The sequence below is a fragment of the Triturus cristatus genome, chromosome 9 (genome assembly GCF_964204655.1).
Source record: "Triturus cristatus chromosome 9, aTriCri1.1, whole genome shotgun sequence".
NCBI lineage: Eukaryota > Metazoa > Chordata > Amphibia > Caudata > Salamandridae > Triturus > Triturus cristatus.
Genome location: NC_140592.1, coordinates 425,755,401 through 425,773,595, shown reverse-complemented (window position 1 = coordinate 425,773,595; position 18,195 = coordinate 425,755,401). Strand labels below are relative to the sequence as shown.

At 44.1% G+C, this 18,195-nt stretch overlaps 1 protein-coding gene across 1 annotated transcript in view; it reads right to left on the bottom strand.

Annotated features, from left to right (window-relative positions):
- Window positions 1-5,949: 5,949 nt before the first annotated feature.
- LOC146798085 (cytochrome P450 2G1-like) overlaps window positions 5,950-18,195 on the bottom strand; it is a 759,568-nt gene continuing 747,322 nt past the window's right edge. Inside the window, exons 8-9 of the mRNA XM_085625302.1 lie at window positions 12,327-12,468; window positions 5,950-12,128 (exon numbers count right to left, since the gene is read on the bottom strand). Of these exons, the coding sequence (XP_085481428.1) occupies window positions 11,935-12,128; window positions 12,327-12,468 (336 nt within the window). The 3' untranslated portion in view covers window positions 5,950-11,934. The remainder of the gene's footprint in view (window positions 12,129-12,326; window positions 12,469-18,195) is intronic.

The window sequence follows — 18,195 nt, the reverse complement described above, 5'->3', positions numbered from 1 at the left end:
AAAGAAATTATATAGAAAGGGTACCCAAAAAACATATTATGCTTAAAACCATCAATTGGGACCCTGTCCGGGCCTGCCGCTTTCCCGCTGGCACTATTCGTGAGAGCTGTTCTGATCTCCTCATGGGAAATAATTTCCAGTTTAATATTATTTAATCAAATAATGCTACTATTCTCAACTATTGTATTACACTGCTGTGTTGCATTAAAAATGGCTTCAAAGTGAGTTAGCCAGTCATCAGGCGTCACTAATGTATCAACTTTGGCAGAATGAGTATCTTTGAATAATGGCTGGTCCAAAGTTTTCCAAAAAAGTATAGAGTCTTTAGTCTCGGCAGCTTTGATCAAATTATCCCAGGCATTATCTCTCATCTCCATTTTTCATTGGTTTATTGCTTGTTTATATGATTTCCATAGGGTACTAATATCTTCCCTATTCCTGGGAGTTGCTTTTAATGCTACCTTAAAGTCCCTATTTAATCTAGAGCACTGCTGATTAAACCATCTTGGGCAATATTCCATGTTTGTCCTAGGCTTACATGTCAAATCTTTGGAGATTTCAGCCGAAATATTTAGGAAGGCCATAACAATATTAGTGCTACTAGATGAATTATCCAGACATGTTACTATATGGCGGTTAGTTTTTTGGACTATCCTTTCTGAAACAACAGTGGGATCGACTCCCAACCATTTAATAGAGATCCCATTTTCACCCTGTGTCTTTATATCGGCAGCATGGATGGATGGTTTTGCTTTTTGGAACATAGTGGATTTTAATATTAATAACGGAGGATGATGATCACTAAGTAGGCTGGGCTGTACAGTACATTTATGTACAAGGGGCCTACAATTCCTTGAAATTAAAAAGTGATTGATGCATGAAGATGACCTAGCTCCCTCAAATGTGTAAATGGCACACATTCCCTCACGGGCGCCCATCTCCATGATTTCCAAGTTGTATTTATACATAACATAATTAATAATTTCCCCATAATTATTGTGTGGAAAATGTGAACGGTTATCGCCTATTTCATCCTCATAACCACATTGAATCCCTGGTGCAAATTTACAAAGTTCAATATTAAAATCCCCCGCCCAGATTAAAACGCAATCGGACCCTGCACTCTTTACAAAGTTAACCAGCTCTTCCTCCATTACTGAGATAATCTCATGTCTTGAAGCATTAAAAATATTATTATAAAAGTTAATCACTATAATATCCTGTTTTCCTTTAACTGAAAAAAGCAAAAACTGGAAATGTTGTGCTTTAATAAATGTTTTCTTTAAGGTCAAGGGGGAAGAGACCGATATTAGTACTGCCAAGCCTCCGCTCGCTCTCCCAGCCTTTGATGGGTTCACTTTAGTGAAAATTGTCTCGAAGCCATTAATAAAAAAGGTTTATTTAAGCCATGTTTCTTGTATTAGTACTAAATCGCAGTTTTAGATACTTTTAAGCAAGGTTATATCATACAATTTGCTCTTTACCCCTGCGACATTCCATGTCATAATATATAATGAATCCTGCAGTGCACGGCAGGTGGGATTACAATCAGCCACGCTTGCGCTTATAGGCAGGGTAATTTCATTTCTAGGGCTTTGTATCTCTGCTTCTACAAAAGTTGCACGATCACTACTAGGGTGGGATATAGTTTCATTTCCTTCTTGAATTTGTGCCTGATCCATATAAGCTATTTCTTCCAATTTACTAGCATGATCTCTATCATCATGATCATCTTGATCGCCTTTTTTTGGGAAACTCTATTTCGTCCCAGTCAGTCCACCTCGCTACAACTCCTTAGAGGTGCAAATGATTAGAGCGGCAGACCCTGATGCAGAGGTCTAGCCCGGGACCAGGGTTCAATTCCCCGCCTCGGCAGGTCTTGGGCTCAAAAATTCCACGGACCTGATAATTCTCGCCTCGGTGCCTATTCCAATCATGGAGTCCCACTCTGCAACTCTGGGCAATAGCTTGCTTAATCTCCACAACGGCCCCCATAACGCTAAGGATGCCTGGCCTCCACCTTGGGGGTGCCCAGGAGTGGACGCCTCACAGGGAAAGCCAGGATGGGTTCCACAGCGGTATTCGTACAAGCGCCTTGAGACCCTTGCGGGTGAGTAGTGCGCTATACAAGTATCAAATTTACATTTACATTTAACCTATTTGGCATAGATGGTATCATGTAATGGATTTGATTACTAATACTATCTTGGGCTATACCAAAAGGGTGGGGTTGCTCCATTCTAGATCTATAAAAGTATCCAAGGGGTAATGCTGTAATAGTTTCTTCATTACTATTAAGTTGCCGATCCTGATTAACTGCAACTTCCTCCAATAGGCAGCCCACCACATGGGGCCAGCGAAAATGTACAACTACACAGTCCACCTCACATGCCTTTTCTGATTTTCCCACCCAACTCACTCTTCTTGCCATAATTATTTCCTGTGATAAGCGCACAGTGCTACAAGATGTGTTTACAAAAAAAACAATGGATCACTCTATTATTCAGGGAATCCCAAGTTTCTTTACAGTTTCCAAACAATTTAGGTATGTTTTTTAAAACAATCACACATGGTGTAGCTTGTGGGGGTAAACTAAGAGAGACATCTAGCTGCCTCCCGAGTTGAACAAGGCCTCCATTTTTCCTATTACCATTCCCTGCAGTTACCGCAGGATTTTGTAGAGTTAGACCATGTGCTTCCTTCCCATGTATGACGGAAGGTGGTAAGAAACTGTCCATTTCTAGACTATTCATATTGCTTAAATCAACTTGTACATCACTTTTGTTGTTTGGTATGGAATTCTGTAACGTGTTTGATGCAAAAGGCAGCAGTAACCAATTCCAACAATTTAGAAATGTCCTTTTGCACCGTTTTTATTTCTTTCAAAACCCGCCTTTTCATGCAGTTTTTTAAAGAAAGTATCTATAGTATGTTTATCATATGATAACTCTACAGATTTGAGTCCTTGTCCATTGCCAGCTAATTTTGTAGATTTTCCCTTTTTTTGTGCAATTCTTAAGGGGCTAGACCTCCTTGATGCTTTTTTTGTGTGCATTTTTCGCAGGTGGCGAGTCCGATTCAGGCGTGTGTGAAGCAATTGTAATTTCAAGGGGGGTTGTTGAAACGCAAGGGCCTAGCTTGATCGCGTGATCAGACTTAGTATTATTTGGGCTATTACTTAGGACGATACCATTAGTCAGTTCCAGGGCGGCGATATGGGGGCTGACAGTATTGCTACATTCATGTTCTTTCACAGCAGACTTGGCCTCTCTTTGGGCAGCATCTACAGCCGTCTTCGCGGCTGCCAGTTGTTCCTCCACTTGCACAATCTCGTTATTTATAATGCCCATAGCACTTTTTAAATAATTGATGATGGGTGCTGTTTTTTCAACAGATTTTCCCTTGCTTATTGCCAATTTCCTTTTCCCCATTTTCAAATGACACCTCGGGATGCCTCACAACGATGAATAAAATGATATGCTCGTCTTACCCTTATTCCTTAGATCAACATTTGCAGCAACCAAGGGAGGTGGACCGACCCGGCCTCTTTCGGTCTCAGACTTGTCTTACACTCTCTTCCTGTCTCTCTTAGGTATCTTTCTTTTCTGTTCTCTATATCACGTCACTCATACTGTCATTCTCCCTCACCAGTCTACCGCTCTCCCTGACTCTCAGATGTCTCCTTGTCACCTATATATGTCTATCATTTATCTCACACCTGTCTCATTTGATCTCACACCTGTCACATTTTCTTTCACACCAGTCTGTATCTCTTACAGTTCTCACCTCTATCTGTTTCTTTAATCCCTCACTCTGTCTGTCTGTCTCTCTCTTTCTCACACACAGACACAAACACACACACACACACGTTTGTGTCTCGATTGCTCCTCCATCTCTCTGTATTAACCTCCTTCTGCTCTTACTTTCGTTATTTACCCACATTTCCCATCATAGTCTTTCCCCTCTACCTCCTTTCTCTATCCCCTTTTCTACCTTGTATTTCTTGCTCCCTTCACTTGATCTGGGGTACCAGGAGACACAGAAACGCCTTTTTACTGAGATCTGCTCAATTTGCAATAAAACATGTTTTGCAAGTGTATTCCATTCATCTGAGGCCAGAGTCCACAAGCACAGAGCTAGGGGTCATAGAAGGCAAGGCAGGGGTCGCAGCTGCGACTAAATGACGTTCCTGATTGTTCTATTTTACTTTCTTCAGGCAAGATTATTTCTGCACTACAAAAGTTCAACTTTCAAAGTAAGCAATGTGAAACTGTGAAATGCTAAAATCTTAAGACACACCTAATAATAAACATTGTTGGGGCAGATTTATGTTCCCTGGCGCATCCCTGCAAATCAGCATGGATGCGCCAGGGAAGATGCGTCACGCAAGTTTGCCCTTGCGCCACCGCAGATGCGCCGCATTTACAATGCAGTGCATCGTGGCGCAAGGACAAGGAGATACGTGACGCATCTGCCGGCGTAAGGTTGGCACAGTTCTGAAGTTGCGTCGCAAGCGCGACGCAACTCCAGCACTGTTCCAACCTACCCTATCCCTAACATGGTGCGTCAAGCCTTACGCCTGCTTCAAGCAGGCACAGGTTTTTGACGCATCAGCGTCGTGAAATTTCACGGAGTCACTTTTCAGGGGAGTTCCTGCGACGGAACGCCCCCCCTGAGTGGAAACGCCCACATGAAACCTGACGCAGGTTTCATGTGGCGCAGGGCTTTACACCGTGACGCATCTCCATAGATGCGTCACAATGTAAATGGGGCGCAACATGGCGCATGGTTTACGCCGCCGCTGCGGCACAAAAGTGACGCAACGGCGGCGTAAAAGGGGCGCAAGTCCCTCATAAATCTGCCCCTTTGTACTTAAAGGCTAATAGTGCGTAGTGCATCATGTCACTGTTATGGTATAACCCAGGCCCGTTTTGAGCTTTATGTGCAATACAGTTGTGCTTATTTGGCAAGATAGCTCTTTTGCTTTCACTGCAAATAAGCATTAAACAGCACCTTCTTTACACATTCCCTCATCCTTGCAGAAATAGACTCTATGGGTCAAGGAGTGCAGCTTTCACTATCTTAAACTGCACCATTGACACAACACTGCTAGCAGGAAGATAGAATCAGATGGAGTCAATGTGGGGCACCATGTCCCTACCACTGCTGGAATAAAAAAAAAACAAGTATAACGGGTCTAATCAGAACAGTTTGACCAGGAGTGTAAAAATGCTCATTCTACTGTTAAATGTTTATTTTCTTGCTTATTTTGGTAAGTGGTCCAATGTTGCAAGCAGAAAATGTATCAGAGGAACAGGACAACCCCAGAGACAGGGAATAACGTGACTATATGTGTGATAATGTATGCCCTGTTGTATATAAAAGGATATTGCAAGTCACTGAGGAGTTTCATGAGAATATAGAGTAACGAGGCCAAAGGCCAGGCTCATTTATAACGGCATAGAACTCTGAGATGACTTCCAATATCCTTCTAAAGTACAGGAGCAGGAGTTCTATTCCTTATATTACATGGTCACACATTGTCCATCCCACAAGGCCCTCAAATCTTTGGTGTCTTGTTCCTTCTTATAAAAAAGAAAGTTTGGTTGCAGACTTGAATACATCGGAAAACCAATAACAGCTGGTAAAGTGTGCCAAAATGTTAGAACCATTTTAATGTACGTCAGTTTACAAAATTTGGTAACTCACAAGGTGTACAAACCCTGAAAGGAATTCTATATTTTCTTTAAGGACACATAGCACCCAAAACATGAACATGCTGCATTGAATCTCTTCTTTCTTCTGACACAGTCCATTTCAGAAAGAAATCAGAAAGCAGAACAACCAGTTCTCTTTTTCATTTTTTTAAACTACAACTGTAATTATGCTCTGTGACCTGCTTTAAACTTTACCTGCTGGCTCTGGCAGAAGGAATTGCGACATCAGAAGGAAACTGCAAAAGCTTTATTTTATTTATGTCATTTCGAAATTACATGAATGTATTGACAAAAGAGAAACATGAACACAGACCATCATATCAACATGCACATTTTTTTTTCAAAAGCATTAAAAGGACAAAAAGGGGATTAGGGGCAAGTGAAAAAAGCAAACTAACAAAGACAACCGAAAAAAAGCAATACACTGGTTAAAATGATCTCAAAGGCTCTAATAATCAGGTGCCAGAATATGGATAAATCTGCTTCGGCATTCTCTAAAACGCAGGCATATTACTAAAGATAATTCTGGATCTAGATGTTTAAATCTTCAGACTTCTGCTTCTGCTTCTGCCATACCAAGCTGCTTTTAGAAAGTTAGACACGGAAAGCATTTTCCTAGGATTAGTGTCTGCTTGGCAACTTCGGAAAGCCTCCTGGTGATGCCTAATCCCCAGGCTTTTACAGAGTGGTTTAATCCATTTTGTGTGTGTGATCTTATATTCAGAACAAAAAAAAAGAACATGTTGAACATCTCCATGAGCAGGCTACATGCCGGGCATGTGTCTTTGCTAGGTAAAAAAGATGTACTATGTGCTGGCGAAGCAAGCTAATGGAAGGGTACCCACTCTTAACTGTATGTAGAGCTTTCTCTGCAGCAGGGCTTGTAGGAGGTCAAGGAACTCTTCAAACTTGGGATCCGTTTTTTTGTTCATGAAGGAGTTTGTTAGGGACCCAGAAAGCAGTGCGCCAAATTGTGTGCTAGAAGAGATCGAACTGGGGTGAAACCAGAGCTTAGCCATGCCTAAGTTGTTTCATGGGCTTTGGATGTGCTTTAATCTGTGATCTTTGACTCCTGGGGCCTACTAATGACATCACTCAGAGCTGCCCAATAGTGAGCCAATTCTTCCGTTGACCAGAGTCTTAGCCAAATATGAATCGGCCTCAACGTCACACAATCGATTAACTTATGCAAGTTGAGGTCAAGGCACAGTGGAAGCGAGGGAGAGCTTTGTGGTAGGTCCAGTGATGATCCTATGAAGAGGTTCTCAGAAGGGAGTAGACCTTCAGTTTGGCTGTGGCCCTGCAACAAAGCGCCATAAAACACTGCGCTAGAAGTCTGAGCTTTATACACCTGGAGGGCAATGAAGACTGGATGATCTTTAAAGCCCCTAAGGAACTTGTTGATGGCATTAGACCTATGCTTCAGACAGATCTTGTTCTTGGTTACTTGTTCCCCACAGCTATCACTCTCCTTTGCTAGTCTGATGCCCAGATAATCAAACTCCTTGACTCTTTCCTGGGGTTTGGAATCTACAATAATTCTACACCTATTCGGCTTTTTTTGCATTAAAGATCATACATTTAGTTTTTGAGGCATTGATCTCAAGACCCTGATGTTAACAGAAATGCACACAGAGGAGTACACTGAGGGACAAGAACATGCTCACTGTCATTGACTCAGTGACGTACTGACGGGGTTAAAGGCACAGTATCATAGTGCACATCTCCTTTACTCAGACGATGCAAAGGGCATGTGAGGTTCATGATTTAATCACATAGAACAAGTCCCACACATGCAATGGTGAGAGATTTCCACACTCAGAACATGCCCAGGTAATGCAGAAGACTTCTGTCCCTCAGACTAAGTCTAACACATTCAGTAGGAGCATTTCACACTCCGACCAGGTATTCGCACACAGACATGCAAGCTTCAGTCACGCAGAACTGGTAAAGTACATGCATAGCTATAAGCTTGCATCAAACCATGTCCTGATCTTGGAAAAGTACAATCTTGTCCGGCTCTGAATATGTCCATGAGATACACAAGTACAAACTTTCCTCACTCGGTATAGGTAAAACAAACACACAAAAGCGCTTCCCTCACTAGGAAGAGGTCCTGCAGGGTGAAAGTGCAAGCTTGCCACACTCAGAATATATCCAGGACATGCACAACCTTCTATCTCTCAAAACTGGTCTAACGTGGTCCAATGTGGTCCTCTGGAATCACTTAAATCTGCACATTGTAGTGAGGATAATGGCTGCCTGCAACTAAAATTTGTTATTGAGCGGCCGTTATGTAATATCAGAGAGTGTCCTAATACTAGGAAAATTAACACGGAGAGCTATAAGGGGTTGAAGGAATTAGAAGTGACAGACAAGTGTATTGTGACCTCAAAAGTTAAAAAGGTTAATACCATATATGTCACAGGGTCCATAGTCTATTTTGTAGGTCAGCTGGCTATTGGAGGTTTCTGTTGGGGCAATACATGGCTATGGACTCAAATTTGTATTTTAAATTGTATCTGCAAACTAGAGAATGTTGATGTCAATCTGAACTCTAAATCAGGCACTATGTTGTTGGAGAATATACAAATGATCTTGTACATTTTTCAGTGTCCACCTATATCCACTCTTACAACTACATGCTTTCTGAGACAATAAACTTTGAAAAAAACTCACTGTCTTGAAGACTCCGTTCACCAAGTAGGCACAACATTCTGCAACATTTGTTAATCAGCTGCAAAAGCAGAACATGGCAGAGTCATGAGTTATAGTTTGTTTAGTGGACCATAACTGGTGAAATCTATAGGTTTTTAAGTTTTGCTTTGGAACCATAAGGTCTTTTAAAATGTTGTTTTTCAGTTAATGTTTTAGTTTTGTTCCCATGAAAATGTTAAGATATTTGTACTACCTTTACCATAATTTTCTTTTAAATGTTCTGTTTAAGTACATTTCAGTTTTTTTTTTAAAGGAACATTAGCGATTGAATGCAGGTCCACCACCGTGCACTCAGCCCCCACAGCACATGGTTTTAGCTGTGCATTGCAGGAATTAGATGTAGGGACATGTCTCAACAAAGTAACCATGTATCCAGCCCCTATGTGTGCAGTGGGATCCATAGCCATACCTTGGTGACCTCTCAGTGGGACACAGGTCTTGCACCCAACCACCTGTATCTGCAGCCCCACCGCATGTGTCTACCCATGCTATATCACAGTTGAACTCAGGTCCTGACTACAGTACAGGTTCCCAACCACGTGTGCATCTTATATATGTTTTACATAGTCTGTGGTCATTCACACCAAGGGATACATGTTGGTTCTGGTCTGTGGCAAGCTCCAGCACATCACTGCTGTCCTGGAGATATGAAGTGGAGACTGGCATGAGACAAGACCAAATGCCCCACCAACTGTGTTTCCAGTTTTTGCTGAGCAAGGCTTTTGGCCATATAAAGTTGATATATGGCCAGGCCTTTCTTCAGCCGCTTTGCAACTGAAACTCCTACAAATGGCCTTTGACTAGCCACAATAAGCTCAAGCAATAGGGCACATTCCAGTCCCTGTTTCACTGAACACGTTGCATCACACATGGCGATTGGCCATGTGATGAGGCCTCTGGGATCGCAATCTGGACATCAACCAGTTCCTGCATGTCTGAGCTGTGGCCCTGAGAGTCACCCTTTGTGTTCAGGGGCTGGCCACGCATTGGTCTCTGCTCAAAAGCATTGAGTGTAAAGTCTTACTTTAAAATGTTTTTCTAAAATGTATTTTCAGGATATGCAACAAAGACATGTTTCAAAAATAGTCAAAACTTTGGGAATCCAATTTTGGGTCTGCAAGCATGTGATCCATGTCTGCAAACACTAAAACAAAACTAGATGCTTATGTGTTTGTTGCTGGGGCTGTATCACTGTATCCGCCCCTTGAGTACTGGTGTCATATCTTACCAGGGTCAGAGGATGCTATTCTTTCTTTCTAAAATCCCCTTGACATTTCTCTTCAGGGTGCAGTCTTTGAGGCCTATTGCCCAATAATGGTCACCAAACCAAACATTTTGGTTGGCCTTTTGCTAGATTGCTCAGATCTACGGATCCTATCAAGGTCCTCCTTCAAACTCACAAGATAGCCATAAAAACGTATCATTGCAAAATCCACTTCACGTTTTTTTCAAAAGCAAACAACTCAAAAATGGAAAGAAAATCACAAAAAGCTTGCTTTCTCAGTGTTTTACTTCTATACCAATTTGGTGCAAATCGTTTTAGTCTTTTTGGTGAAGCAGGGAGCAAAATTTCCAATTTGAACTAAAATGGAAAAACACCTTCTCTGACACCTTCTTAACTTCACTCACACTGAATGGATCTGCACAAATCTATGCATGTCAAAACATAGTCATCATGCTAAGTAAAGTGCCATTTTTGTAAATTCGTCGAACAGCGCCAAACTTAATGGCAAACCAGAAAATGCATTTTCAATGGAATATGCACCTGAACTCTAACTACTGAATCTCTATTGCACATGTACATGCACCCAGACACACATGTGCATGAGCACAGCAGAAACAGTATTCAGCAAGGTTCTCTGCAACCTGATATAGGCTTCGATTTACTACATAGTGTAACCGCAAAAACACAGCACAGAGGCAGATCTGATTAGATTGTCCTACTGCAGGAGCTTCAACAAGGATGTCTGTGGGATCGAGAGCATGGTCCTGGGGCGCAGAGGTCAGTCAGTGTGCATCGGCTAGCTTAACATTTGTAACAGAAACGTTTTAAGGCATGGGCAAAGCTGGCAAATGCCCAGGGCCACCAGATTTATAGACCCCCCCCCCACCGAATGAGATCTCTCTCTCTATATATCAATTCAGTATATTTCTCTATCAATCTCTCCTCCTCTCTAGTGTAATTATAAGTATTTGTGGGGCTCAGACAAGACGTGTATGAGCTGTTTTTGGGTGAATCAGTCCCTGAAAGTTTAACATAGTTTAATATTGTTGCATATTACACTGCCTCGAGCTACCACAAAATGAGCAATACAATTCAAAATTGCTCCAAACAGGGGGGCCCAAAATCTAACTTGCCCAGGGCCCCGAAAATCCTGAGGACGACCCTGATTTTACTGCAGTCATACCCTCCAGTACAAATGACTATGCCAAAACAGATCCCACACCTTGAAAGTGTGCTGCACACTGCCTCACAGGAGCAATGCATCTGTTTTGTGAATAATTAATGCATTTCCCACTGCCTATACCTGCTTCAAGTAGGAGTTATTTTATGACAAGAACCAGTTCTGGCTATCTTAGCAGACGAGTTTGTGCTAAAGTTTAGGAGTGTTGTCTGTCCACTCTAGGAATGCTTACTTGGCATAAAGAGATGCAGAGAAACCCAAAGCTGTTTTGAAGCTCGGAAAAGGGTTCTTTTACAGGACTAAGGGCTAGATGTACAACACCTTTTAGCGTGCACTAACTGGTCTTAGACCCGTTTGCGCCTGCTAAAAAGCATGGGCCCATGTACAGACATTATTTTGCGACTCGCAATTGAATTGCGACTCGCAAACTACTGTTTTGCAACTCGCTATTAGAAAGGGGTGTTCACACCAGGACTTAGGCTTCTATGGGAATTCACAAGGGCATATTATCAAGCCCATTATCGCCGCTTTAGCGGCAGTTTCCTGCCGCTAAAGCGGTGATAATGTTATCGCCGTTCCTTGACAATATGGCCCCCTGGTTCTTTTCTCAGGTGTAGTATCTAGGCGTTGATCTTTTTGGTCAGTCCGCATTAGCGCTGGGACACCTCCGCTGAGGTAGGTATGCACTCTATAAATGCACATTGATTAATTGATTGATCACCAGCATTCTCCAAATCTCTGAATCAGACCCCCTATTAATGTGAACACCGCTATCAACAGAGAGTAAGGGAATGAGAAACACTGCTGGCTGGCTACAATAGTCAATAGTAATGTAGTCATAAAGTACAGTGGGATATGGGATTCTAAAAAGGTTCCCTGTGTGTTTAATTTTAGTGTGAGCCGTGTAACTATGATTGCCCTATTCACATAATCTGTTCAGTGTATTTATAGTTGCAGCAAATCGTTGTTATTCTTTAACCAGAGCACCCCAATTTTTTTATATGAATGTAGAAAAAAATAGCGAATCTTAACTATAGCATCACATTGTTAATGGTAACCCAGGCCACAACATGAATCAGGTAGCAGACATTCAATTATTGCTTTCCTTGACGGGGTACAAACGATAACTTATAGACGGGAGCCACGTTTGCGATGCCAGACTCTCGAGGCGTGAGGTCAATGTCCTTGGGGTCAACCGGAGATTTTAAGCTGAAGTTCTGCAGGATGGTGGTGAGGAATATAAAGACCTCCATGCGAGCCAGGCCTTCTCCTGGACAGTTCCGCTTTCCTAGAGAAGACAAAAACGATGCTATCGAAAACAATGGCCACCACATTTTATCAGACATCAAGTGAACATCAAGCATGAGATATGAGCATAATACAGCAAAGAAAGAGCAAAGGGCTCCAGTAGGCCCCATTACTCAAGGGAACAGATAGAGATTTAGGAAAAGAGAATTATTTTAAGTAAGAAGTCTTAGGATACTACCGATAGAGAAAGGCACAGATGCATTAATTGTTTTGAAAGCCCCGTTCTCGTCCAAAAAGCGCTCAGGATTGAAGTTGTCTGGGTCTTTGAAGTATTTTCTGTCCTTTAGTACACTGGAAAGTAAATACATCACATCTGTTCCCTGCAGAGGAAAGACAAGGAAAGGGACAGTGAAATTTTGTTTTCCTAATCAGTTTTCTGACCTCTGTGTTTCATCCATCAGCAATTTCAATCTCACACCCTTTAAGGACTTGTGTAGCTTGCTACTTTGCACACTTTCAAACAATATCACCTATAGGACACAGCCTCTGGTAACCCAAATGAGAGCCTGAAGAGAAGCACTTTTGCCAGACCACAACCATCAATGAAATCAAAGAATGAAACTGAGCACTTAAAAGAAAAAACAAGAGACTAACACAAGTACTGTTTAAGTCTACTAAGAACCTTACAAGTGTATAATCTGCGTTTGGCAAAAAGCACCTTAAAAAACACACTCAGAGGAAGAAAAGATGACAAGACATTGGAACATGTGTGAATAAAAGTGTGAATTCATTGCAAAGCACTGGCACCACACAATATGAGGTTCAGATGAACACAACAAACAAGGGAGAGGAAATTTCAAGAGAGCACTAGGGGGGATTTTCAACAAAGGTTTGCATCACCCTTGCACTACACAAAGTAGCACAAGGGTGACTCAAATCCTATGATGATATTTACTTAGCCACACAAGGCCACCTTGGGTGGTCATGCATGGCTTGGTAAATCTGGAGTAACGCAAGGCAGCACAAGTTGCTGCCTTGCATAACTGTGCTGCAAGGAGGTGTTCCAGGGGTGGAGTGTGGGTTTTCCCACGCATCCACCCATTGATTTTGGTGCATTCCCAGATTTATCAAGACTCGTAAACCTAGGAATGTTTCAAAATGCTGTGCCTTACCAGGGGTGACGTAACAAGGAAAAATATCCTTATTTCTCCTCATTTTGTCCTCTTCAACATGTGCTGTATTCTGCAGCACACGTAGAAAAAGTAAAAAGCCTCAGAGGGTTGTTTTTGTGCGGGAGTGTCTGCCTTCCTACACAAAAACATTCCTGTATCCAATATAGTAACACTTGTACCAAGGTAAAAGGGTTCATGCTTTGCACCAGGCAGCAATTTGTGTGCCAGCGCACGCAAAAAGCGGGAATGTGTCATATCTATCGAGAAATGGCGCATTATGGCTCTCTCCCTTTCACGCAGCACAGCATGGTGTCTTGCTGCACTGCGTTGCATGAAATAATGCAAAATGTGGCCCTAAATCTTTACAGCACCTCCAGAAATTTTGTTAAGGAAGTAACATACGTGCAAATGCTTGGGCACTGTTAGGCTTCGTTAAAGTAAGAATGCCAGCATCACTAATCATTACACAGTACTATATGAAACAACCAATCAATCATTTGTTCTTTATTTTGCTTAAATATAAACCATAAAAGCTGCATAATCGGTTTAATAACATCAAATACACATAAAGAAATCCTTCATAATTTATCATACAGTAAGTATTCCACATATAGTTTAAAAGCAAAAAGATGCAGCAAGGTGTCTTAGCTCTCGTATTGACATAATTAATTCAAAAGTGAATACAGCTCAATATCACAACTGCACATGGTTGCAAAGTCATCCTGTGCCCTGGGCACCCCCCAACTTTTTGCTGACTGGTACTGCTGGTAACTGACTATGACAGAGCATGGCCTCTGCCTAACCAGGTCCAAGGCCAGTGTTATGCTGAAAAAGGCACTTAGAAAACAGGGAAAACTCCTACATACACTAGGGTAGGAGACACTATGGGTTAGGCTATGACCTCCCCTATAAGGCACTAGTACATAATAAGGCAGGGTATTGAAATTACCTTTAAGTCCCTAGCGTATAATGAGGCATGGAAGTTAGAGGCCAGCAGCCCTTTCTGCACTTGCATGTGTGAAGTCAGTTTCAAAGCAGTCCAGTGTTACAGAACCGCTTTTAAAATGCAAAATGTGCCCAAACTCAACGTATAAATGGATAAACCTCAATGTTTGGTCATATTATGTACCCCCAGGGCCTCCACTAGGTGTCCCAGGGGTGGGGGTAAGGGGGGGTCGGTTAGTTCTAAGGAGGACCCTTATAAAATGAGGGGCATATTCACAAGGAGCCATCGCCGAACCAACGGCATTTTATTGCAGCCAAAGTCGTGATAAAAATACCTCCCTATTCACAAGCTGGTGTAAACAACCCACAGCACCAGTTTACCCGTGTTAGCAGCCGCAAAAAACATTGCCAGAGAGGACCCGTGCAACTATCGCTATTGAGATGCAGAGTGGGCGTTCCCGTGCCAAAATCCGCGACAACATCAACCCACAACATTCTCAACGACCAGCCACATCAGCGAGAAAAACACAAAATAGGCGATAAGGTGCGTTAGCACCAGGAAATCTACACCTGCTCTGACCTGGTGTAAAGTCGGATGGCAGCCTGCACCACAAAAGGGAGACCAGCCCAGGGCCACACCAGCAGGGCAACAGAAGCCATGGAGCTACCCATCATGCGGCCCGGACACCCATGAGGGCTACCACACCCTCCGACACCACACCCAGGCCAGCAACCACCCCCTCCAGACCACCCCCAACCCCGGACTAAGAAACTGCACACCAACACCACGAATCCCTATACCAACATTATGCCTGATGTCGCACAAGCAGGAAAATCAACAGGCATGCGTGGCCAGAAAATGGAGACTCAATCTAACAGCAATGCAATCACATACAAACAAAAGCCAAGACAACCCTTAGGATGAGTCCTAGCAGCTCCTCACTGGACAATCCATAGCACACAGCCTGGAAGACCAAATCCAAGAGAAGAAGGTGTGCCATGCGCCCAACAAAGGAAAGAGAGGGAGAGAGCGAGTGAGGGAGAGAGACGGAGTGAGATTACGCAAGCAGCGCAAGGCCTCTCGGGCACCAGGCTCCACATGCCAACGTGTGTGTGTATCGCCATCAATGCACCATGGGCCCAAAGCCGTGTCCCAATCTCAGCGCCAGAGCCACATCACATTCCGAAAATGCAAGTAGTAGTCAGACAGACATCAGGGATGAAAGCTCCATTGTTCCAATGCAGAAGGCAGGAGGACACCTGCACCTCTGACCTTGGTCCAGAACGCTCCTGGAACACCCAGAGAGAGATGCCATGGCAGATGGGGATGACTCCCACACCACGCATTCCGCAAATGAACTATCCGACTCATCCACACCCCACACACACAGAAGCACCTGCCAGTGGTACCCCAGCACGGGATGCCCTTGACACTCACGGAAAGAGCAACCAACTCTCCCCAACGTTTCCCACACATTCGAATCATTGCTAAGAGCTGTGGCATATCCTCCACACAATTGCCGGTTCCACGAGACGCCCCAATACAATGGCAGGCCATACCGGGCACATGCACAACGCCCGTCACATGGAACAGTACCGTGCACGTATTTTGCATTTACTGGGCGCAGTGCCCCTGGCAGTGCTGCGGATCAGTTACCGGCTCAGCATCCGCATTGCCTACGTCACCTGCATCCAGCCCTGGTTCCACTGCCGAACATGCACATTCGAGTGTCCCATGGATGTCTGCCTATCCAACACAACTGTTGAATTGGAATATGACTTGTGTCTGTGCCCCCTGTTGGATCACGAACAGGAGTGTAACCGAGGCAGCCATGCATGGGATGCCCTGACATACTGCGTATGTATTGGTAGTTGTGCATGGGAGATTGCACAATTCCTCATGTGCAGTGACCACATCGAGGCGCTCCCCTATTGGGCTGTGTTGTGGATTGGTGAAACGGCGTGGGCTGAGCACACCTGCCCGGACCACTTAATGGATTGGCTGACCCTGCGGTTCCTTGAACATGACAACAACGTACTATTGGAACACATTGCACATGAAGTTGCACAGGCATTCATGGACAAGTAACTACGTTCCTGCAGCCACATCCGATTGTTACCCACAGCACATGTCCCTACAACTTATTGCATCATGGGGATTGCTCACATATCCCACCACAACAGAGGACACGTCTGCCTTTTTTCCGGGCTCTGGATGCATGTGCGTTGACCAACGCATGTGTACACACACCTGTGCAAAGTGATGCAGGTCCATGCTTGGTGTATCACAGCGTCGTTTGGCAAAGTTGCCTATTCGGACACACTGCTGAGGGAGAGCACACACATGGCATGTGAAACTGTCGGACCCTCACAACTGATCACTGTCAGCAGAGCAGACAATTGGCGCACTCCAGAGGCAGAGCACTATGTAGATCCCATGGGTAGTGAGCCATGCCCCCTCACATGGGGCAATGGGCCGACGCCAAACAACACTTGACTCATCCAGCAAGCAAGGTGGGCTGAGAGCATTGCCATCCGTGATGAATGTTGTTCATTTTAGCCCCAACATTTTCGGAACCTCAACATGTACCCATGCTGCGTGTAAGTGTCTTAAGCATGTCCCTGCCTGTTGTGGCCATTGCCTCATCCGTACTGACATGCACATGCCAATAAAGTCTATGCAACTCCACTGGTGTCTAACTGTGAGGTGTGTTGTTTGGATTGTCCACTCGTGTGCCACAATGAGCATCGTCCCTACAGAGGGAGGAACTGACTGATACATGTGCAATGGGGGTGTGACCCTTTGGCAGGCTCCACCTCTGTGAGCCAGACATTGTTTTTGGATAGTTGCTGAACGCCATGTGCACTTACATGACTTCAGCAATGTGAGTATGGTGTCCAACCGCTGACCATGTGGAGCAATGTCATATATCACAACAGAATGTGTCCACACAGATGTGTGTGAGTAGGTATGTGACGTGAACTTCTGGTGTCAAATGTGCTGTAGGACACCACTCCTGGCCTGCTTTCGTTTGGGTCAGTCCTACACACAGCCCTATTCAATACATGAACGTGTGCCTATGTTGGGGGTTGTGAGATTGTTGTTGATGTGCAATGGGAACAGTACTCACCTTTACAGTCATCCAATTGGCCATGTGTCTCAGGGATACACATGCACATAGATGTCAGTTACCAGGGTGTACCTTCATGTTCAATCATTGTGCCTACATCCAGCTATACCTCCATACTTGAGTGAACATAGTGATGACACATCTGTGTGATTTAGAATGTTTTATTCACATTCAGGTGATTGAAGGAGCTGGGGCGGTACATAGCCATCCAACCCCATATCACATGGAAGCCCAGTGGTGTGCCAACCAGAGTCCTTTGGGTATTGCACAGTGATTGGGAAGAGGGAGAGTGCAGTTTGCGAGAGGATAGCTGTGTAACTGGCCAGCGGTGAAGAAATGGCAGTCCGTGTCGAGGTCCAGGTGAAAGTCTCAGGTTGTTCCGGGGGTCACTGTGAGGTGTTTCCCATGCATAGGTCGTAACTAAGCCTGGGCAAAGCACTACGCTACGCTCGCGTAGTTTGCGAAGTTTGCGCGACTTCGCACTACGCGAATTGCACGTAGCACAGTGCGAACAAGCGTAGCGTAGTGTTGCATAGTGCTGCGGTCATTTTTTGCTTGCTGGCGGTCCTCAATGTCAAGTTGGCGACCGCGAGGAAGCAAAATGACATCCCGGCGAGACTTTTTCCTTGCTCGCGATCAGCAACATCAAGTTGTCGATCGCGAGCATGGAAAATAAACCTCCTGGCGAGATTCCCAACGCGAGGAGGTCAGGTTCCTCATTGCGAGTGGTCGCGTATGCTCGCGACCGCTCGCAATGAGAAACTACCAGTTTGCGTTGAGAAAGCTGCCGCTCGAGTAAAAATCTACTCGAGCAGCAGAAAACTACAGCTCTCACTGTGCAAGATGCCATTTTCAATGA